This window comes from Amblyomma mixtum, chromosome 3, assembly GCF_055824585.1.
Source record: "Amblyomma mixtum isolate Tamu chromosome 3, ASM5582458v1, whole genome shotgun sequence".
Taxonomy (NCBI): Eukaryota; Metazoa; Arthropoda; class Arachnida; order Ixodida; family Ixodidae; genus Amblyomma; species Amblyomma mixtum.
This window is the reverse complement of record NC_143014.1, coordinates 57,293,402-57,316,339: the sequence shown is the minus strand read 5'-3', so window position 1 is coordinate 57,316,339 and position 22,938 is coordinate 57,293,402. Positions and strand designations below refer to the sequence as shown.

At 41.9% G+C, this 22,938-nt stretch overlaps 1 protein-coding gene across 2 annotated transcripts in view; it reads left to right on the top strand.

Moving 5' to 3' along the window:
* LOC149350284 (vesicle-fusing ATPase 1-like) overlaps positions 1-21,503 on the top strand; it is a 33,480-nt gene extending 11,977 nt beyond the window's left edge. For both annotated transcript variants that reach the window (XM_089579286.1, XM_089579287.1), the window contains exons 6-21: positions 1,137-1,224; positions 1,675-1,732; positions 6,299-6,357; positions 7,359-7,447; positions 8,049-8,191; positions 9,621-9,820; positions 9,900-9,974; positions 10,057-10,410; positions 10,703-10,798; positions 10,862-11,018; positions 12,217-12,350; positions 14,199-14,265; positions 14,401-14,480; positions 14,963-15,159; positions 16,588-16,639; positions 19,036-21,503. In XM_089579286.1, the coding sequence (XP_089435412.1) occupies positions 1,137-1,224; positions 1,675-1,732; positions 6,299-6,357; positions 7,359-7,447; positions 8,049-8,191; positions 9,621-9,820; positions 9,900-9,974; positions 10,057-10,410; positions 10,703-10,798; positions 10,862-11,018; positions 12,217-12,350; positions 14,199-14,265; positions 14,401-14,480; positions 14,963-15,159; positions 16,588-16,639; positions 19,036-19,107 (1,921 nt within the window). In that variant the 3' untranslated portion in view covers positions 19,108-21,503. The remainder of the gene's footprint in view (positions 1-1,136; positions 1,225-1,674; positions 1,733-6,298; positions 6,358-7,358; positions 7,448-8,048; positions 8,192-9,620; positions 9,821-9,899; positions 9,975-10,056; positions 10,411-10,702; positions 10,799-10,861; positions 11,019-12,216; positions 12,351-14,198; positions 14,266-14,400; positions 14,481-14,962; positions 15,160-16,587; positions 16,640-19,035) is intronic.
* The last annotated feature ends 1,435 nt before the right edge of the window (positions 21,504-22,938 follow it).

Here is a 22,938-nt window from a genome sequence, read left to right as displayed (position 1 = left end):
CAAGATGATGTGTGGTATGTGTGGTTTGATTGCAGGAATCTGAAGTTTGTTCTATCAGCTCAGCAATTTACACTGATTTGGACATGCTTAATTCATACCTTGGCATTGATATTAGGTTTCGGTACACTGCTATGTACAGGATTGGTCAAAAGCCCCTAGGTGGTAGGATCTGCTTTTGAGTGGTATAGTGTGGCACTTAAGTCACCTGTAAAGCTACCAAGGCGTGCAGAGGTGAGAATGATTCTTCCTCACCACTCTGAGATTTTGAACTTCGGAGATGTTTTAAATGCCCTGCTACATGGCTCGAAAGCAGATCCTGTGGTGTGGAGGCTTTTGACCAACCCTGCTTATCAAAACACTAAAAAAGGTAGCAAATACTATTAATGTCCGCTTGAATGCAGCAAAACAGCTAAAATAAATGTTGCACTGCTTTCTTTTTGTAGTTGCTTTTCTTTCCACTCTTTTGGTTGCATTCAGATGGGTATTATACAGTAAAATCTACTTTGAACTCACTGAATTTGAACCCCCAGTTTATTGAAACTCAAGGTGTAGTCCTGCCAGCATCATGTACATTAAAATTCTCTGCTTAATTCGAAATCTGCATAATTTAGACAAATTGCAGCTCTTCAGTGCCTGTGCATGGGTTGAGCGGTGTGACTGGTAGAGCGAATGAGGAGCAGAGCGGAGGATGAAAATATGGTGACAGTGAAGAGAGCGTGAGGAGGAAAGTGGGGGAGGAGGAGGAGGGTACAGTGAGAGTAGGTGCAACAGAGAAAGAAGATACTGCAAGAGTGGCGCTCCGTCGGTGCCTTATTGCTGCCGAAGCTCAAACCCAGATCTGCTTCCATTTGGCACTGCATGTTCCATCTGTAATCGCCTATGGTTCAAATACCGCAGTATCCATGTTCAAAAATCACATTACTGAGAACCGTAATTGTCAGCCAATTTTTTTTTTCTTTTGAGTTCAAATTATCGAGAGTCAACTGTAGCTATTTACTTGTCTGAATAGTCTTCCACCTTGGAATATTTTCTTTAACACGAGTCTGACATCGAGAGATCATGTGATGTGCTTGAGCGGGTTGGTGGAAATTCTGAAAGAAATCACAAAGACTCTTATTAAGTCTCAATTCCAACAGCATTACAAAGGAACCATATGACACTGACAAGATGTCCACGGACTTTGTGCAACAGTTTCCAAAGCAGGCTTTTACAGTTGGCCAAATAGTAAGTGCGTTTGCATACTTTTGCACTGTATCGCTTATTTTAACATTCAGCAAAAACTATAAAGCTTCTTTATCAGGTGTGTACTCCTGAAAGCAGAGTTGGTTGTTATGTGGGGAGGATTGCTTTTGTTGAAAATAGATGGATGGATTTGGCATAGAAGTGAGTACTAATCTCCAATCGCAGCACTAATTACAGTTCTTATCTTGGTAGCAGCTAATCTTGTAATCCTTGTTTTGTGACTAACATGTGTGCACCCACAAGGAAACACAGAAGTGTTATCCTCTAGTGTATGCCTGCTGCTATTTATGGAAAAGAATTTGATTGTCAAGCTGTTTTGTCATGTGCTTAAATTGCTTTGTAAAGCTGTTTTCAGCATTGTTTTTATGTAGAGGAGGTTCTTGTATGCTGATTATACATGTCATGTCGTAACTAGTTCTTGTTTACTTGCAGCTGGCATACCAGTTTGCTGATAAGAAGCTTTTGAAGCTTGTGGTAAAAGAAATGGAAGGTAAGTCCTGGTGACATTTAAACACATTTTTATGACACTTGTACTTTATGCTATGGTTGGCCGATGCCCTTTCAGCATAATGTAGTGATTCAAATTCAGAAACGCCGCCGCGGTGGCTCAGTGGCTATGGTGCTCGGCTGCTGACCCAAAAGACGCGGGTTCGATCCCGGCCGCGGCAGCTAGAATTTCTTTGGAGGAGAAATTCTTGAGGCCCGTGTACTGTGCGATGTCAGTACACGTTAAAGAACCCCAGGTGGTCGAAATTTCCGGAGCCCTTCACTACGGCGTCTCTCATAGCCTTAGTCGCTTTGGGACGTTAAACCCCACAAAACCAAAAAAACCAATCAAATTCAGAAAACAAAACTGCACATCTTTCAAACTGGACAACGCCAAGTGTTTCTTGAGGCTGCTGGGACGACATACAGCATCCTATGTTTGAAACAAGCTTTGGTGATTGAAAATTGCCCGAGAAGTATAGCACCATCGCCAAATAGTCAACTGTGTTGTGCCTTACGCATAATAAACAGCAAAAGGAAAGTTGACAGTTTGGTGTACAGACTTCTCAACCATTAGTAGCAGGATGTGAGCAAGTGGCCTTAGGTATGGGTGGTACTGTCTTGTGACAATCACTGGCATTATTGGCAAATTAGGTGAATATGCTGAGAGGTCTGGGTTCAGGTGATCATCCATGGCTGCTTTCAGATTGAGCTGTTATGCACTTTTGCCTTTTTTTAACAATGTACAAGCCAATCACTTAAATGCTACTAACACACTTTAGGTCTGTATGCACATACCGTATTCACAGCTTCTTCTTTGATAGCTCTACGTCTAGAGAAGATTTCTTGGTTTCTGATGAATTCCACTCTGCCTTGTTTCTGGGTTTCTCTTCACGTCGTCTTGCTAATGCAATGAAGACTGTTATTGAAAACAACCAGGATGGTGAAGCATGCTGTACCAGAGCTATGTAGGCCCATGTTTTTGCTTATTCCTCAGGTTCCTGGGACACCTGCTGATTTCAAAGAAATGAATAATTATGCAATTCTTGGAGTGTCTAGTCAACTAATGACAAATCCAATGCCAAATTGTTTTTATGAGCACTGCAATTTCTTTATGGTCAAAACTATGTACAGTCTTTGGGAGCACTGCAGTTTTTTTAAGGTTAAAAATATGTACAGTTTTTGTTAAAAATATACAGCCCATTGAATTTTCTTCTGGGCCATGCAGTCTGACCCGTTTTGCAACAGCGCTATTCCAAATCTTTTGAACATGAAGGGAACCCTTGTCCTCACCCCTGCTACTCTTAGGGTTTCCAAGAGTGAGTGCTAGACCTCTCTATTATGCAGCTCAGAAACAAACCCCTTCGTCTGTACATTTTTGACAAAGGCTGTACCACTGGTATCTTGGTTGAACTGCCTGGTATGTTCCTTATTGTGCAGCGTGTCAAGCTGTGTGCTCTGTCGAGTTTTTCAATTAATCACTGGCATTTTTGTTTATAATTTCTTTGGGGAGTGCCTTAAGCCTTATTGTTTGTCATTTTGCTACAAGAAGACTCATAATGCTAGGAACAACTTGTGAAGAAACTGTTTGAGGTCAACTTACAAAGTATCTAGGGTCTGGAGTTAGGTACAATAGAATCTCGCTGATAGGAATCTCGCAAGAAAACATTTGTATCACCTGAAATTTGGGCCATCGATAAACGAACAAAAACTTTATGCTGAAGCATGGTAAATGTATTGCTGGAAGACTCTTTATGGTTGACGAGATTTATTTACACCTGCATACCGTCACTCAATGCTGTGCCCATGATGAGTACTGTGTAGCTGGCGATTGGGACATCAGCATTCTGAGGACATTGCTGCTCATGAGTGCGGTCATGGATCCCGCGTTTGTATCATATTCAGGGGTGTGGGGGGGTGCTTCAAACACCCTGTATTTTGCACATGGTACACAGTACTCTTCTGCCAGGAAATTTTGCAAATTCATATCAGTTGTGTTCATATCATCGAGACTCTGCTGTAAAGGGATTACGACATTGCTGAAGGCGATTTTGACTCTTCTGCCACATTTTTCTGTTTAAAAAAATAAAAAATAAAAGGGAGGACATTAGCTGGACATCTAGGCGTCAGCAGATGGCAACACTTTTGGTTATGGTCTGTAGGAGTGAGGATATTAGTTCATGTTACAAAATGGTTAATATGACAGGTACTGGTGGTATGGAACTGTGCCGCCGCGGTGGCTCAGTGGTTATGGTGCTCGGCTGCTGACCCGAAAGACACGGGTTCGATCCCGGCCGTGACGGTTGAATTTCTTTGGAGGAGAAATTCTAGAGGCCCGTGTACTGTGCGATGTCAGTGCACGTTAAAGAACAACCCCAGGTGGTCGAAATTTTGGGAGCCCTTCACTACGGCGTCTCTCATAGCCTTAGTCGCTCTGGGACGTTAAACCCCATAAACCAACCAACCGGTATGGAACTGTGCCTGGTAAATCAAAGATCAGTGCTGTGGGAAGTGCACATTCTGTTGGCAAAATATGTGATATGTAAAATACAAAAAGGGGGTAAGATAAGTGAAAGAATGATTCATATATGTGCATGCACATGTGCATGCATATGTATGTTTGTGTACAAAATATGTACAGGCTCGACCACACTTAGCGGGAACACTTGAGTGTGATTCTGCAGATTGAACAGCACCAGCTGTGGGTAGATCGTGCAGTTGGTGTGCCGTCGCAGCGTCTGAGCCCTGTCACACACTATGGTCATGCTATCTGCAAGACACCTGCAGCCTGTGCTTTTAAAACCACATGCTCAGGTATTCCCGCTATGTGTGGTTCATCTTGTACATGCTCTGTTGTCTCATCGCAGCCACACACGGAGGTCTGTTGGTCATGCTCATGAGAAATGAATAATAGTTCATAAAAGCAACACCAAACAACATGCTTATGCAGCAAAGTTGCTTCAAGTTGCAGTAGGCAAGGCATTGGTGAAGCTGCAGGTTGGGACCTTGGTAATGCGGATATAAATTGAAAACCTGGCCCAAATTTTATAAGGCAGTTTTCATGAGTCAGGCTTCAACCTCTAGCATGTGCTTTGCAGGAAGTCTCTCATGGACATCAGTTCTGAACATATTCTCGCTACCATTTTCTGGTGCTGCCTATTGACAGCCTCTCCTTAACTTTACGCAAGGGTCTCTTTGGTGAAGGTGTCTTTGGTGAATTATGCAAAATCTTGCACTGATGTAAGTTTCAAAATGTGTGCTTTATTCAGATGGTTCCAGCGTGCTCTGCTGCGAATGAAAGGCGTTTATCGGTGAATGTGCATTATAACTTTTTTAATTTTACAGGTCTATTGCTTCAAAGCACTTTGTACCCTTCTATTCATTTTAGGTGCTTAGTTTTGTTGCTAATTGTTTGGGAATATGGTCAATTTTATGGCTGAGTATTTGCAGAAAGTCAGAATCACTGATCTCCATTACAGCTGTTGGTGAAAAAAAACTAGCAGTGTAGAAGTTTGGGCTAGTTAGGGCACAAAATGGACAAGGGACAAAAGAAGGAAGAAGACACCGCACGTGCTGATGCCCTCTTAAGTCAGTGCGTGTGGTGTCGTCCTTTATTTTTTTTGCGTGTGTGTCTTGTCCGTTTTGTGGGCTTTTTTTTTTCATTATGATGAAAGAAACAAATGGATGGATTGTCCAGAATGGCCACACAATTGTGCTGTTGTAGATTGCTTGGAAGTGGGCATGGTTTATTCTCCCTGTTTCATGCTTATATGCATGCTTCTGGTTTTCCCTTGGGCCAAAGAAACAAAGTCCTTAGTGGCTGTGACACTCGTTCTTCCGGTCATGTACCAAGAAATGGTACCTGACTTGAAAACCTAGACCAAAACTTGGTCTAGGCCTTGGTGGAATTTTCTGACGGGATCAGTATGGATGAATCAATAAATGCTGATGGTTTATTCAGATAAATGCATGAACCCCATTTTGAAGTAAAAAGTCCCGAACAGTACACAAGAGGCAAAAAAATTGATCACCAGCCAGCTTAACAAACTACTCTGAAGCTGTGTTTTGAATTTTTGAAGAAGTAGAGTTGTTTTATGTTGCTGCATAAAGATCCAGCTATGTTCTCTTCAGAAAAAAAAAAAAGGCAACACTTGATGTTCATCATTAGGAAATCTGTAGATCATAAAAGATGCATACAGTTATAGCCTTAGATCGGTAGACCTGGCAGCGCTGGTGCCTTTATATTGGAGCTGGGGATGAATGTACTGTAGGTTGCAAGCTGTGCGAATCGGCAGTGCATAATCTGGGGTGTTTTGTGCATACTTACACATGTCATCACTTGCGAATGCGCTTTGACACTGGTCTGTTACAGGCTTAAAGCTTATTGATGTGTTTGTGAAGGAAATATTTCATGGTGTAGGTTTATTTTCAGGTTGACAAATAGCTGAGTTCTTAATTCAGCTGCACCACTAATAAAATTTACCTAGCCTAGCATTTCTACTTGACCACAAGAATTGTTACGGTCTTTGTCATGTGCCAGTTTTTTTCTGTCATTGTTTTCTCAATGCAGTTGCAAGCTTGGATTACCTGAGGGGTGACACTTCGAAGCCTCAGTCAAAACCTAAGACTGTAAGTTATACTGGTTGCTGTTAATATGCCTAATTGTTAAATGTACTCTAGAAAAGTTATGGAAGAAAGCTTTTCTTGTTTTTTTTTTGTCTACATACTAGACTTAATTAAATTGGCCACTGGATAATTTGATTGCAACCTTTCTAAACCATGTGCAGAGGGCCTTGTCAGTTTATTTTTTCTCTTTGGTTGAGTCTTAATTAATCAGTTTGTAGTTGATTTGCTATACAGACAGTTGCGCAAATCAGAGAAAATCGAAGAAAAATTCTCTCGGCTTAACCGCGCGTTTGTTCGGGCTCAAATTTCGCACAGAGGTTGCATTTAGTGGTCAGTTTTGTTTTATACTACATTTAGGTGGGGTACTTGCCTGATTCGGGCAGAATTATTTGGAAATCCCCATCGTCTGTGGCGACGGAGAACCAAAATCGAAAGACTTCGCAGCAATGGTACGCGTGGCGCCATCTCGCAGCCATCGGAGAAACGAGCTCTCCACTTAGCACAGCTGGGTTTCTCCGGTGGGTGCGAGATGGCGCTACGGGTACCATTGCTGCGATGTCTTTCAGTTTTGGATCGTCGTCGCCACATACGATGGGGATTTCCAAAAAATTCTGACTGAATCAGGCAAGTACCCCACCTAAATGTAGTATAAAACAAAACTGACCACCAAATGCAACCTCTGTGCAAAATTTGAGCCCAAACAAACGCGCGGTTAAGCCGAGAGAATTTTTCTTCGATTTTCTCTGATTTGCGCAACTGTCTGTATATCTGGCTTGCCTTTGGAAGTTTCAAAGGGGGCATACATGGCCTGTATCATACTGATAACGAGGAGTAAATAAAGCTATCATGGCTGTGCAGAGCACTAGTGTACCAGCACTTAGCCTTCCCACTTTGTGACCAAGCCAAAAGGCATTCATTTTGTAAAACTCAGCGCCTTATTTTAATGCGCCAGTTTGTGTTCACGTGAGCCAGGGTACATCGTGCTATGTCATTTTTTTTTTCAGACACAGATTGGGTTGCTGTTGCCAGATGCTGCAGTCGTTTTTGAAAAGGGTGAAGGCTCTACGTTGAGCCTTACTGGTCATGCTAAAGGGTAAAAGTGCCTACATGCAATAATGTGTCATTCTTTATATTACTGTATTTACTTGCATAATGATTGCACTCGCTTAATGATCGCACCCCTGAATTTTGTCGTCAAAATTCTATTTTTTTTTTACTCCCTGCATAATGATCGCACCCCGAATTGCCGCTGGGATTGGTCGTGTGCCAAGTCTAGCTGATGATGATCATGGTTGCCGTCTGACAGATGGCACTTGCAGATGACCATCTTGCTCTGTCAGCCGCCATTTTTGTTTTGATGTCCCGCACTGTTACAGTGGCAGCCGCCTGTTGGTTGACCTGCAGTCATCCCGCAGCAGACGCATTCTGACGCGTTCCCATGAGTCTTGATAAAAATGCGCATTCGCCATTTTCAACTTGTTTGAGTTTTCGGTGGTCAAAAATTTTTTTTAGGAAATTTACCCCATGTAATGATTGCAGCCATAAATTTGCGTCGATTTAAAAAAAAAAAGTGCGACCATTATGCGAGTAAATACGGTAATTTTAGCATGCTTTCTGTACTTGTGGTGTATAGATGTTTTCGTCTGTCATCATTTAATATTTTGGTTGATGCCCCCGTTTTCTTTCATTGCCAGAAAAATTGTTCGTCAGTCAATCATCAACCCAGACTGGGATTTTAATAAGATGGGCATTGGAGGGCTGGACAAAGAGTTCAGCGCTATTTTCAGAAGGGCATTTGCATCGAGAGTGTTTCCACCTGAAGTTATTGAACAGCTTGGTAAGTTCCAGGGACCCTGAAGTGATGTGGATACTATGAATAGTACTGATGGTAGTAAGTGACCAAATCAGTTGCTCTTAAAATTGCAATGGTGGGAATTCTGCGCGAATTGCGCCAACCTGGTGCCATTGCATTAACCCTTTAAACACCAACCCGCCGCGGTGGCTCAGCGGTTACGGCGCTCGGCTGCTGACCCGAAAGACGGGGGTTCGATCCTGGCCGTGGCGGCCGAATTTCGATGGAGCCGAAATTCTAGAAGCCCGTGTGCTGTGCGATGTCAGTGCACATTAAAGAACCCCAGGTGGTTGAAATTTCCGGAGCCCTTCACTACGGCGTCCCATATAGCCTGAGTTGCTTTGGGACGTTAAACCCCAATAAACCAAACCAAACCTTTAAACACCAGCACCGATCTGTACTTGTCATGGGAGATTGTACCAATATTGCCAGTGACGAGTCACACTTGTCTCGCCCGATGTTGTGTTGCTCCCACTGCCAAAGACAGGTTATGGTTGGCAGTTGTATTGGTTGCATTTTTCATTGTGATAGGCACGCCTATGTTGGACTGCAAGAAACTTTCCATAGCCTTCTTGAGCCTGTGCAGTGCCTAGGCACTGACCTGCACTACGCTGTGAAGCGGCAATAGAATGGTTGCGCTCATGCTGCGTCGTATTAAGTTAAATGAAGCAAAGTGGCTACAGCCATCCTGTAACGAGCACTGTGACCACGGTGGCCTCTTTATTCATTCAGGCAAGTTCATTTAGTTTGAGCGTATTTTTGAGTGCTAACATCACAACATAGGAGTGCAATCACGTGGCTATTTTTAAATCTAGCTGGCTTTTTTTAAGTTTTGAAAAGGAACCATGATAAAAGTGATATTACTGAAAACAACTGAAATGGGTGTTTCTCAACAGGCTCTGCAACTTTTGCTCAGAAAAATTTGCAGTAATGTTAGCGATACAAAATTTCGCTTGTTTAGTTTGTTACGCAGTAAATGAATTTGGGTGAATTTAAAAAACACAGAGCTGGCCAAAACAGCTGCCTACAACCCTGTACCACTGAAATCTTTGTGCAGGATGGTGTCATTTTTTAAACCGTGGTATTCTCACTATAGAGCTCCTCGTACTGAACATGAGGAAGCTGCTCCAAATTGAATTTTCACCTGTTACAAAGCCTGCTCCAAAGCCTGCTCCAAAGGCCATGCGCGCCACTAAAATCGCAAAAATGATTCACCTTTATAAGTGACTTTCAAGTGTGAGAGATTTGGTGAGGATGCCGCATAAGTGGCATTTATTCTGACCCACTCTGAAATTGTGAGCTTCCTTTATTCCTGCAATTTTCTGATTGTCCACATCATTTCAAGCCCTTTGGAGGCAGAGTTTGTTTCCTGCATTCCACTGCATAGTTCTCAGTTACATGTGCTTGTTTCCAGATCTGAAGCATGTACGTGGCATTCTTCTGTATGGGCCGCCTGGTACTGGGAAGACCTTGATGGCCCGTCAGATTGGCAAGATGCTGAATGGACGAGAACCAAAGATAGTGAATGGGCCACAGATATTGAACAAGTATGTTGGTGAATCTGAAGCAAATATTCGTCGTCTCTTTGAGGATGCTGAAGAGGAAGAAAAAAAGGTGCATCTTGTGGCTTTCCTTTTGTTCAGTTCATTGTTCCATGTTGTACCACCATCTATACAGCACTCTTTCTTTGCAGCTGGGTATCAACAGTGGCCTGCACATCATAATATTTGATGAAATCGATGCAATATGCAAGCAGAGAGGCTCTGTGGTAAGCTTGGTGCAATCGTGATTGATATTGATCTCAACCTGTAGAGAACTATTTGTTGCATAAATGTTATGTCTGTATGCAGGCAGGCAACACAGGTGTCCATGACACAGTGGTAAACCAGTTGCTGTCTAAAATTGATGGTGTGGAATCGTTGAACAACATACTGGTGATTGGCATGACCAACCGACGAGACATGATTGATGAAGCACTCACCCGACCGGGCCGTCTTGAAGTGCAGATGGAGATTGGACTGCCTGATGAGGCTGGTCGCCTCCAAATTCTGAACATTCACACAGCACAGATGCGCAATCACCGCAAGATGGCTCCTGACGTGGACCTGGCTGAGCTGGCCCTCCTCACCAAGAACTTTTCAGGAGCTGAGCTCGAAGGCTTGGTACGGGCAGCACAGTCAACTGCCATGAACCGCCTTATCAAGGTGAGGCTGGCATAGTTTCCTGTGAGGTGGAGCAATATGTCTGTTTGGGACCTTGCACCTTTTTTGCTTCTTGTTTGTTTTAATGCTCGATTATGATTGTTTCCATAGCAGAAGCATTAGTCGAACCTGCTTGTGTTTCTTTCATGCATCGCTGACCGTTTATTAGTGAAACTGTGCACATTGATATTTGTTCTGCCTCTCGTACCTGCTACCAAAATAATTTTTTTACGAACTGGACACTTGTACAAGGACAATCAGAGTTCTGATGATGCCACATCTATCTTTCATCCAGGCAGGAAGTAAAGTGGAACTCGACCCAGAGGCTGCCGAGAAGCTGCTTGTTACCCGAGCTGACTTCATGAATGCATTAGAAAATGATGTGAAGCCGGTAAGAGCCAAGTAAGGGAATGTATCGCTTCCTTATTGTCCTAACTGCTGAATGTCATTTCAGGCATTTGGAACAAGTACAGAAGAGATTGAGCAGTTGGTGTCCAAAGGTGTTACCACATGGGGACCCCAGATCAGTGCAATACTGGAAGATGGTGACTTATTCATTCAGCAGGCCCGTTCTCCTGAGTCGAGAGGACTGGTCACAATACTGCTTGAAGGTAAGAACTGCATGCTACTTTGTGGCTGCCATTGTAAGGTATTAGAGCCAGATGTGTAGCAATAAAGAGTAGGAATTCAGACCCAGTCTTGTTCACGCATTTGGTTTATTGGTCCTGTGGCAGTGTTGGTTAGGTGGTTGGTTTTGACATTGTAAGCTTGTACAGATTGTCTGAGATAATTTCAGGAAGTAAGCCAGCCAATGTTTATTGTAACAAAAGTGAACTTTTTGTATGGCAGTGGGTCGTATTCATTGGATGTAGCATATTAGGTAACTTCCAGTGACATAACGAGCCTGCCAGCAGAGTGACACAGTTTTAACACAGCATGTCACTACTGTTGCTTTAGGCCTTCTTTCTCTACCAATTAATTATACAAATTTCCAACAATGCAGCCTGAGGGCAAGGTCTACCGGAAGTACCTTTTTCCCCTTTCTGGCAGTGCACTGACCCTTCATAATAACGAGCCTACATGGAACAGTAGTGCATGTCTAGTGCTAGATTCTTTGTACATTTTTTCTTTTGCACTGATAAGATGATTATCTGAAGGATGTTGTCAGTAGTTTGCTAAAAATTTATGTATTCTTTTAGTGCTTGCATCTTGTAATTGGGAGATATTGTTCTGATTCATGCACAAGCTACTTAGATTTTCATTCATTGCGATATAAAAATACATTATAATAGCTAAAAAGTAGTTTACAACTGTGCACCAAGCTTTTCTGGCCTTAATAGTGCCTGTGTTCATTTTAAACTTGTCTGCCTGTAGTCTCAAGAGTCAGTTCTTTCATTTATGGGGCATCTGTGCATAACAATTGCTCAGGAGTTTTACGCAAAAGGCAAATTACAAAATCAAGTGTTCTACCTTTTTTCCGAGATGCAAAGCCAGGCTTTGTGCATTTGTGGGCCTGGTTTTGGTGTTTCTCACCCCTGCAGAGGCTGCATATGCGTGGTGTATTCTATCACTATTTAAAGAGGTAACTTTTCCAATGTTCAGAATAATTGTCTGGAAGTTGTAGTACTGGCAGTCTGCGTATTTTGTTTCATGCTAAGTGTCGAAAATGTTGAGTGCAATAGTGAGATTACTTGCAGTGGCATTGATGGAGATCTTGTGCCATTGGGGGATGATATGAAGTGTCAGTATTTACAAAAAAGATGGCATGCTTTGCTGGTAGTTTTATACTAATTTGACATTCTCCTTCAGGGGCCCCCAATTCGGGCAAGACTGCACTGGCAGCCAAAATTGCCCTGCGTTCAGAGTTTCCATTTATAAAGCTTTGCAGTCCTGATGCAATGGTTGGCTACACTGAGACTGCTAAATGCCAGCTCATCAAAAAGGTAATCCAACTTGCATATCAGTGAAAAAATGCATTTAGCTCTCACCACTTTTAGTATAAGCTATAAAATGTGTACAAGCTTTATAAACTATTACAGTTGGCTTTGTTCGTTCTACCTAATCAGGCATGCAGATTGGTCACAATACACGAATGCAATCAAAGCATTCAGCAGATTTACATATTTGGTGGTAGTGACCAGTTCTTCTGTTCATAAACAAGCATTACAGAACGTACCGCATTGCTTGGCATTGATACACCTGTGAAGCCTGGCTGGTGTCTTCAGGTACCAAGAACAATTCTGTGAGTCAGAGTGCACCTTTCACATCAGCTGTGTTTAGTTGGGGCTCCTGGACCTCTTTATTGCTGGTGCCGACCGGCTGAAGCCATGACCCATATTAAGCACTCTGTCTTGTGTCAGTACAAATGAGTATCGAAGTCGCAAAGCTGCTTGTGTGTAATAATGGTCTTTGACTGGCCAGTTGTGGTATGACAGGCGAGGCAATGCTTTTCACAAACTAGTCGTATTTATGTTTTTGGAGTTCAACCACTGGTTAGCTGTTTTGAGGTGCAGCTACCACAGTGCTGCAGGATTTTAGTGAGGTTGAGGATATGGGCCCTCTTCTCCTCCCCAGAAATGCTCTTCCTCCTTCCTACCTATCCTTCCCCACTCTAGCAGCTGTGATGGTTGAACGGCTGTGGCATTTGGCTGCTGAAACTAACGTAACACTATCGAATTCTGGCTGCAGCAGCCACATTTCGATGGAGGTGAAATGCTAAAGTGCTCCTGTGCTGTGCCATGTCAGTGCACATCAGAGAACCCCAGGTGGTCTAAATTATTTCAGCACCCTCCGTTACAGCAACTATATGGAACAGCCCCGCCGCGGTGGCTCAGTGGCTACGGCGCTCGGCTGCTGGCCCGAAAGACGCAGGTTCGATCCCGGCCGCGGCGGCTGAATTTCTTGAAGGCGAAATTCCAGAGGCCCGTGTGTTGTGCGATGTCAGTGCACGTTAAAGATCCCCAGGTGGTCGAAATTTCCGGAGCCCTTCACTACGGCGTCTCTCATAGCCTCAGTCGCTTTGGGACGTTAAACCCCAATAAACCAAACCAACTATATGGAACATTGCACTCCACATTCCATACCATGCCTCCCGCCATCGACTATTATATCCTTTCTTTTTGTCTGTGTGTATGGTTGCAAGCGGCAGGTAGCATGCTTGGAGCATGCCCGTTAATAGACTACATCCATCAGCACATGCGTCATTGCATGAACATAAAATTTCCATTAGCACATTTAGTACGACCAGATGTCCTTGTTTTACTTTGGTGATTCTCTCTGTAGTCTGAATTATTCAGTATTAGACATACTAAGTTCAAGATAAACAAGCGCTAGCTTTTGCAAAGAAGCATGGGTGCTGGTGAGTTTTTGCAATGTTTAATTAAAGAAAAAAAAACATTGTTGAGTTAATGAAAGTCGACTGTGTCAGGTTCAAAAATTCAACTGGTCACTAGACTTTCTTCATGATGACACCATTAGGCTAATCCCTGAATGCTTGTGCTGCTAGGTTTGCTTAAAGTTGCCTGTGATTGTGTTCAGCCTTCCCAAGGGAAACTGTGTCTCAGTGAGGAACAGATGAAGCAGTACTGACATGGTCATTCTGATGCACCCTGAGAAGCTTTCCACCATTAAATTTTATTTACAGTAGTGGCTTGAGGAAGCGCAGCCCGTAGTCTTTTTTTTTTTTTTCAGTGGGCTGTGTTGAACAGAGAGTTGTATTCGGAATTAAATAGCACATTTTCAAAGTGTTAGCAAGATCATGTAGTGACTCAGTGTGAAAATTTGTTTTCTAGGTGTTTGATGATGCCTATAAGTCCCAACAGAGCTGCATATTGGTTGACAATATTGAGCGCTTACTGGGTAAGTTATTGGGAAATTGTGTTGGAAAGTGGCTTAGAAAAACTGTGCATGCCATTCTACTTCCTAGAGAGTACCAGTAAAGTCAACAGTGAAACTCTTGTAATCTTGGTGGTGTGTTTCATGTTGTGTTCACAGACTATGGTCCGATTGGACCAAGGTATTCAAACCTGGTTCTACAGGCTCTCTTAGTGCTCCTGCAAAAGGATCCTCCAAAGGTACTATTTTTTAGCAACAGAGATTGGCTGTGGTTACTGTTGTTAGTGCTGTTTACTTGGAGCATATTAAGTATGGTCTAAGCCTTTGCTACTGTTTGTGCTGTCTATTTAAAGTGCCCTAAGCATGCTGTAAACTTTATGGTACCTGCACTATTCAGACGTCTCTTAGGCATTGATCTTGGAAACTGGAATTTCATCGTGGCAAAAATTTTAACAGAGAATTTCTGCGCAGCTTTTGTTGTACTGTTCAACACGGCATGTCGCATGTTCTGTGTTGTATGTGGTGGTGGTTTCCATTTTCTTGGGTGTGCTTTGGGATGCTTCAGCTACTGACTGGCACCATAAATGTAAAATCTGTTCAATAAACCACAGTGTACAGTTAAAAGCAAGTGCAGAGCCTTGTTGTGCAGTATCTAAGATTGTCTGAGAGGTTCCAGTGCATTATTTATGATCCAGAGTTCGTGTGCATTGTACAATTCCAGGGCCGCAAGCTGCTGGTGCTGTGCACAAGCAGCCTGAAGGGAGTGCTGGACGAGATGGGCCTGAGTTCTTCCTTCACCGCTGTGATGCGGGTGCCTAACCTGTCTCAGTCCCAGCATGTCCTGGCCGTGCTTGAGGACGTCGACTGCTTTTCCAAGGCTGAGCTGGATCAAATTTCAAAGCATCTGGACGGCCGCAGGCCAGTTTTTTTTCTCTTCTTCTTCCTTTCCATGCAGTGTTATGATGGTTGTGCCTGTGGAACTCATCTGAACATGTGGCCAACAGTAGGCAGATGAATGCAGTGCTTTACATGCTTCCAGCGCATTAGTAGCATCTCTTGGCTGAAATTCAGACAGTGTTAGGCTCAAAGTATGGCGAAGCCACTGTCAGGGTCGTTCTTGGGTATTTTGCCTAATATAGCTCCTCATTTGCAGGCATTTTGAGGCAGCCTCAATTGTACCATTGGTCTTGCATTTGTGCAGTAGGCGCATGCAGGTGTGAGCATTGCAAGCTCCCCCCAGAATAACAGCGTGACCCACAAAGTTAGCTTGACAACAGCTTGTATAGGCTTGTAATATCTCATTATAGTAACAGCTGTGGAGTTGTGCTGCACTGTGGTTTGAATCCCCAGTGCAGGGTTCAATCCCCAGTGTCGCTGGGTGACCATAGGTTTTCCAGTGGGTACACGCTTTACCCTGGCCAGGTGCTGGGATTCTTTGCGGTGAAATGCTTGGGAAATGGGTCTTTGACCCCACCTTGAGTAGCCCAGAAACACCTTTTGACATGGCGCTCTTTGGTCAAAGTTTCCCTTGTGCCAAATAAAATCTATCGTTATCAAGAAGACATGTTAGTTATATATTGGTGTTCGATGATAGCAGGCGTCAAAATCGTTGAGGCACGCCATGTAGAGCACATACAAGCTGCCATCCTTGAATGTGAGCTTTGCAGCTCAGTGGTGCGTGTACTTGAACATAGTTTTTCATTTTTCCTGTCCGGACAATTGTCATTAATGAACACATCAGCTTGTACAACAATCAGTTTCCAGCAGTATACTTTGTGCAAGTTGATCTCCAAGTCACTGAATTCAGTTTTATCTCCAGCTTTGAAAAATGCTGCGCATTAAAAGGACGTCCTAGTGTGCATGATTTTATTTGTTGTATCTATTCCTTTTGTATGCTTAGATATCCAAAATTGCAGATGGAGCAAGAAATAGCTGCGACCCCTAAAACTAAATGATTGGTGACAATTTTGTGAAAGCGTAGCGTCTTTTTTGCTTTTTTAGGCAGAGCCGCCGCAGTGGCTCAGTGGTTATGACATTCTGGTGCTGACCCAAAAGACTTGGGTTCGATCCTGGCCGCGGCGGTCACATTTCGATGGCGAAATTCTAGAGGTCCGTGTGCTGTGCGATGTCAGTGCACGTTGAAGAACCCCAGGTGGTCGAAATTTCCGGAGCCCTCCACTACGGTGTCCCTTGCAGCCTGAGTTGCTTTGGGATGTTAAACTCTATAAATCTGCTTTTTTAGATGGCACGATTGTTCTTGGCATAAACTGACAGTATGAATAAATAAATAAAAAATAAAAAGTAAATAATTCACACAGGCTGCTTTCTTTTTTTTTCTTCTACCAGGATCTGGATAGGAATCAAAAAGCTCCTGGCCTATGTTGACATGGCCCGACAGGTAAGTTGTCATTTTGGCTGTATCTTAGGTTGCACAAGTAGTTTGTCAGCTTGTTTGATAGTGAAAAAGCCTGGATTTCCTTCAGTAGGCCATTACTTGCTTTGTGTCCCTTTTCTGTTACTAGTCATTACCTGAGAAGGTCACTGTAGTTTTCTGCAGTTGATAAAGGATAAACAATGCTGTATACATGTAAATGCTGTACGTGTAATAACAGCTGAGTAATGCAACCATTAGTCTAATGGGATACACTGTAAGTACCAAAGTTTCACAGCATCATGCCACTTATTCAGTTTTATGTTCCTATTTAAAATTTAATCCCTCTTCTAATTTCTGGTGTCATGCCTGGTTCTCTCTATAGATAGCAAGATCTTATTTACAGCATAGCCTTGTAGCATGCTTTAGCCAGTTGTCAGTCCCTTTAATCTATTTTGGCATCTTTTTTGTGTGCCCAGTATTGTCTGATGTTTCATGGGTAAATCTTGAAATCTTGAAATTCTCACGTCAGAAACCAGTGTTCATCAAGTATCGTATCCAAGGAAGCATGATTTTGATCTTAGACTTCGTAACGTTATGTGCTTGAAAGCAGCAGGCTTAGTTCTTGTGTGTAAAAGAACTTTGGTAGGATTCCGTATTTCTTCCTGGGGTTGCAGTACAGTGTTATTATCCAAGCATTTAATGATCTCAACTGCCATGCATTTTGCCTTATTCTTTAGTGTTTGTGCTACATGCAGATTCTCTTCCTAGCAGAGTTGCGCTGCTTTGTGCTATTTTATTTTGCTTAATACATTTTGGTTAAGTTAATCTATATGAAATCTATTTTTACCTTTGTCTTGTTTATTTGGTTATTGTAAAAGCATGGAAATATGAGAAAGTGACTGTCCAAGTGAAGAACAAAGCTTAGATCTTGTGGCAGGGGGCAGATTCCATTACTTCAAACTTGCTGCTGTAAATATTTTGTAAATAAAACACATCAAGTCAAGAAGACTGGCCCTTTTTTGTCTGCCCTTTCAATTTTGCAAGTATGTATGCTAGCATTGCTGTGTGCATGTCATTTTCTATAAATCTCTTATGACAGCAGTGACGTGCCATATGGTGTCTGCTTTAAGTGCTCTTGCTTTTAAGCATCTAAATGGAGCATGGCAACATTTCAGTTTCTTAAAGTTCATACAGTCTGCCACAATGGTGACATTATTATGTAGGAAACTGTGTTTTCAACAAAGGAAAGGAGCATTTTTCTGCTTTAGCCAATAGAACAGAGAGAGAGAGAGACTTTAATGCATAAAGGAGATGTCTGCCTGGTTACGGGCCTGGCCAATAGAACAGATTGTGCAGATTATGTTGGTAGTGATAGTTACGTAAAACCACGATCATTCTAATTTGTAAATCTTTAGTGAATGTGCACCTTTATATACTATCTCATGTCTTTGCTAGTAAAGAATTCATCCAAGATTGGGGAGAAAAAATGAGAATTTTGGCCTTAATATTTTATAGCAGTGCTTGGGGATAAAAGCACACAAGCTTAAAGGCCACATCTTTTCTCTTATGCCTTTTGGTTTACAGCATAAATTTCAATCTACTTAAAAGTTATTCACTAATTTGGCCATTTGCATAGTAAACAATGCATTTGTTTTCACTTGTTTTCATAGTTTTTTCTATAGATCAGTGCTTTATATGGTTTAGGATTGAAAAAAATTATAAATATCTCACAGTAGCTAAATTAGGCTTGTGAGCAGAATGCTGTGATAATCTTTGGTACATTGTAGCAGTCCTAGTGCGATGCTAATGCAGTCTTGGATCACGTGCATTGGGGAAGGGTTTCTGGTGATCAAGTCAACAAGTGCTACTTTTTCTGGCTGTTTTTTTTTTTGCTGGTTATTCATTTATTAGATTAATTTTTACATCGCATCACAGCAGTCTCATTTTTAACAGCACTGCTGCTTCGTCCTAGGGCTGACAGGTTCATGCTAGATACACCGCATTTTCACACATAATTCAGACACCACCTGTGCGGTGTCACATTACTGTTCTGTTAAGTCTGGAGTAGACAAATTCTAACCAGGCTGAAAATTTTGGTGAGCATTTAGTCTCTCTGTCTTCTAGTGATGGTGCAAATTTGCTCTGCATGCACTTAACTAGGATGAGCACAAATTTCTTGTGAATTTCTCTGGAGGAAAATTAATGTTGAAATTAAGTTGCTGAAGCAAAGCCGCAAAGAAAGAAGAATGCCTTCTGCTACAGCTAGCTTGTGACTGAGGAATGCACTTCCCAGTTGCTGCGGGTGTCTGGTTTTTACGACAGCATGCATTGAATATTGTGAGAAATTAATATAGTTCAGGCGTTGAAGAAGCAAGCAGGCAGAAAGGAAATTGTCTCTGATAAAGTGCTGTTGCCCCCAGACTGCTTCCCAGTACAGAGTGATGAAGTTCATCTGCAAGCTTGAAGAGGAAGGAGCACTTGAAATGAAATAAACAAAGACATGTTCCAAGCAGTGGACAAACTCCTGGCTCTCTCCACTGTGTAGCACTCCTCAATGTGCCCTGTTCTGTGACCTCCTCCCGTAGCCACCATTTACTTTTTCCTTATTTTCAGAATGTTTTACTCCTCAGAGCTGCTGGGAGAGGCATCTCTTGTAATTGTTGCCTTTATTTGTGTCAACTTTATGTGTATGTATATGAATAAGGGGATTCTACAGCAGACTTGGTTTGCCATGGTTGATTTGTCCATTTTCCTTTCAATTCAGCCTGTATTTTTTTGCAAACTGTTCAGAAAATTTTTCTAAACTGACACAAAGGAAAATTGTTATTTATGTTGTTTTGAATGACTGAATGTTTTAAGTGCACTATCTTTACAAGTTGCATCTTTTTGGTAGTCTTTTGTGATATAGTATAGGTATAAGGCTTGCATTGTCTCGAGGCAGTTGCTTTTGTTTTTATCTTCAGTTTGGTTGTCGTGAGTGATTGGGAAAAGACTGACTTTTCCTTGGCTGTGTGCATCACCTTATGTCCAGACAATCTGCCTGGACAATCTGAAAAAATATTAATATAATTTTGATATCGTTTTGTGCAAAGTTCACTGAAGTGTACATGAGTTTTATTGAAGTACTGTATGACATGCTGGACTGCAAAATGCATGCAAGAGTTGTTTATTATTTAATTGTGTCATGGCTGTGGTACTTTGATTCTTCCATGTAGCATTTGCTACAGCAGTGAAATATGGTAGTAATGAAATGTTGGGTGGCAGTTAGATATTTTAGTCTGATTTTGATTACAAGACGAGTTATACTAAATTTTGCTGCTTCGCGTATTGATTAGTTTTTTTTTCTGCCATTTTTTTTTCACTTTGTTATTGGGAAATTGTTTTTTCAGCTAATTAAGGTAATTGTTGTGTTTAAGGCACGCATGTGCTTCAGTGCAGTTACATTCCTCGCTTGTGATGTCAAAGCCAAAGCATCGTGAGTTATTGATGAGAATTTATGCCCATTTGTGACTGTGCCCTCACATGTATATTATTAAATACCAATACCATTCCTTTTCTTTTTTGTGTATGAGAAAAACCTCACATAATTAATTACTGCTAATTGCAATGTCTCTGAGGATGGTGGTGTGCTACTGCAGAGATTTTGCTTACTTTCTCTTTACAAATTTAATTTTTAATTTTCAAGTCCTTGTGGTGCAGAAATCTGGGGCTTGTCTTTCTGTTTCAAGCAAGGGTTTATAGTGGCTACCTTGTGTTGTTGTTTTACTTAATTGATAGCCAATGCTTCCACTGAGGACTTTATTGCAATGCTACCTTGAATAAGCTGCACTTATATGTGTGCTTATAATGTTGTTTTATCAAAGTGAGTAAATATCTGCTTTGATTTGTTGCTTAAAACCTGCCTTTCTTGCTGTGACAATTACATGGCTGCATCTTGATTTTTTTTCTTATACTTCTGTGGATATTAAGGGCCGGCAAGAATACCTATTGGTTTGCTATTAATATGATATGATTATTTTGTTACAAGTTTGGGGTATGAATGTATGGTAAATTTTGGAAAGGAAAAATTATATTTTAATTGCTCATATGTCTAGAGAAGCTTTGCCTGCTGCTCAGTAAAATTTTCTCATGCATGCTTGATGTTCCTGCTGGGCTCTTATAGAGAAGTCTAGCACGTATAAGCCAGTATTGGTGTGCATAGATTAGCTTCAATTTTCTTCTAGGCATGAGGCTTGTGTACATGTAATCCAAGCATGTTCGCACGTGAAAGTTATTCTTCACTTATACCAACACTGGGGCAGCCAGAGCCACTTGAATGTATCAGCTACAAAAATATGTTGTTTTTAAATCAGTCTTAATAATTTATTAAGTTCAAGCTGTTCCACTTGATTCAGTGTTTCTAGAATACTCGTAGTCAGTTTGCTTTTTTTTTAGTTGGAAGCTGTAGCATGGGAGCTTAAATTGCGGGCTTTAAGTGTTGGAAGCGTGTTTGCTTATGGTGGTTCTGGTGTCTGTTGATAATAGCTTGTTGTAGTGACATAGCTAGAAGCCACATTTTTCTTGAAATATATCTCTGTGCCTCCATGTTAGTAGCAGAAAACTTGTGTGAAGTAGTTCAAGTGTGAGCTCTGCTACAAACATTCGTCCTTGTAGTTATTTCAGCTCTGCAACAGGTTGTTACACTGATCTAACTTGTTCTTGTTTACACAAAAACTTGTAATCTTGAATGTACCATTGACCTGCGCGTGATATGAATCGTTGGCAGTAATAGAACTGATGTGGCATTTTTGTTGGTGTGGCTGCCCAAGATTTGCTTTCACTGATTATTCAGAGGTCTGTCACAAACTCTTGTTAAATTGTTGCCAGTAAATCTCATGAGGTTGCTGAATGTTGTGTGTGTGATTATTTCAGTGGCAAATATTTTGGTTTTGTATGTTTGGAGCAAGTAATTTGAAACTTACTCCATTTCATGTTGGCAAGCCTGGTATTGGTACTCTGTGTATGTTATATAGTCTTTTGAGTCATTCATTACCAGCCATTGGAGTTGCTATGATGGTAACTGGAGTTCACTGATTTTTCTGAAGTGGATATGGGAGCTTGTTATTTCTGGTGGACAAGCAAAGCAGGTAGACCTGAGACAGCAGCGCTGTGTGCCATGCACTTTTTACGGTTTTTCTTTGTATTTTTCACACTCTTAAACCTGAAAAATTGTTTCAAATGCTTCATACTGTAGTCACCTTTCCAGGCGACTGCGACAGTGAGGCATAGCTGTGGCTCAAAAAAAAAAAACACATTCAACAGAGGTCTGTCTGATTGGGAAAGCAAATTTAAGGGAGAAAAGAATGCCAACTAAGTTAACATGTTTGCCATCCTACATGGTTTTTTCATCAGGTGTGACTGCAGCTGAGTTGACTATATGTCGACATATGCAGTTGACTATATGTCGGCTTGACTTTTTAAGCCGACATATAGTCAACTGCTGCGTCACTGAACGCAAGCCGTGGGTGTATAGGAAGAGGGAACCGTTCCGACAGAGTGGTTAACATTCCTCCATGTCTGTTGAATGTGCCATGACTCAAGTGTGAGCCTCCTTCATGGGTGTGGCTCAGTTTCCAGCACATTGGTTCTGTAGAAGTCAATCTTGTGGTCTTGGTTGGCGTCCTTTTTTTCATTCAGATTAAATAACTGTGGCTGTACAGTTATATATTGGTCACATACCAGCAGACATACCCTGGTAGCTTGGTGTTTACCCGTGCAATGAACGACATTTAAATAGCTTTGTTTTATATGGAAAATAAAAACAAGAATGCTCTATATGTGATAATTTTTCAAGTTGTAATGAAAACACTCATGGCTGTAGACATCAGGTTAGAGTGCTCCATATCCCCTCACCCACTCACCACCACGATACCACTGCACATATGCCATCTTCACTGAAGACATCTCCACCTCCTTAACAGTAGGATTGGATGCAGAAACTGTCCATCACCACACGCATATACCACCACGGTGGCTCAGTAGGTTTGATGTTCGACTGCTGGTCTCAAGGTTGCTGGTTTGATCCTGGCTGCAGTGGCCATATTTCAATGAAGTCAGAATTAAAAAATGCCCATGTTCTGTGTGATGTCAGCGCAGGATAAAGAACCTCTGGAAGTCTAAACTTATCTAGAGCCCTTCAATACCCACCCCTATAGCCTGTGTGTTGCTTCGGTATGTTAAACCCCACAGTTTGTTTTCATTTTCTGGTGTCTCATGTCTGTTTGCTGTTACTTCTTGTTCTCTAATCACTAGCCATCCCGGTTAGACTCTTGTAATCCAGACCC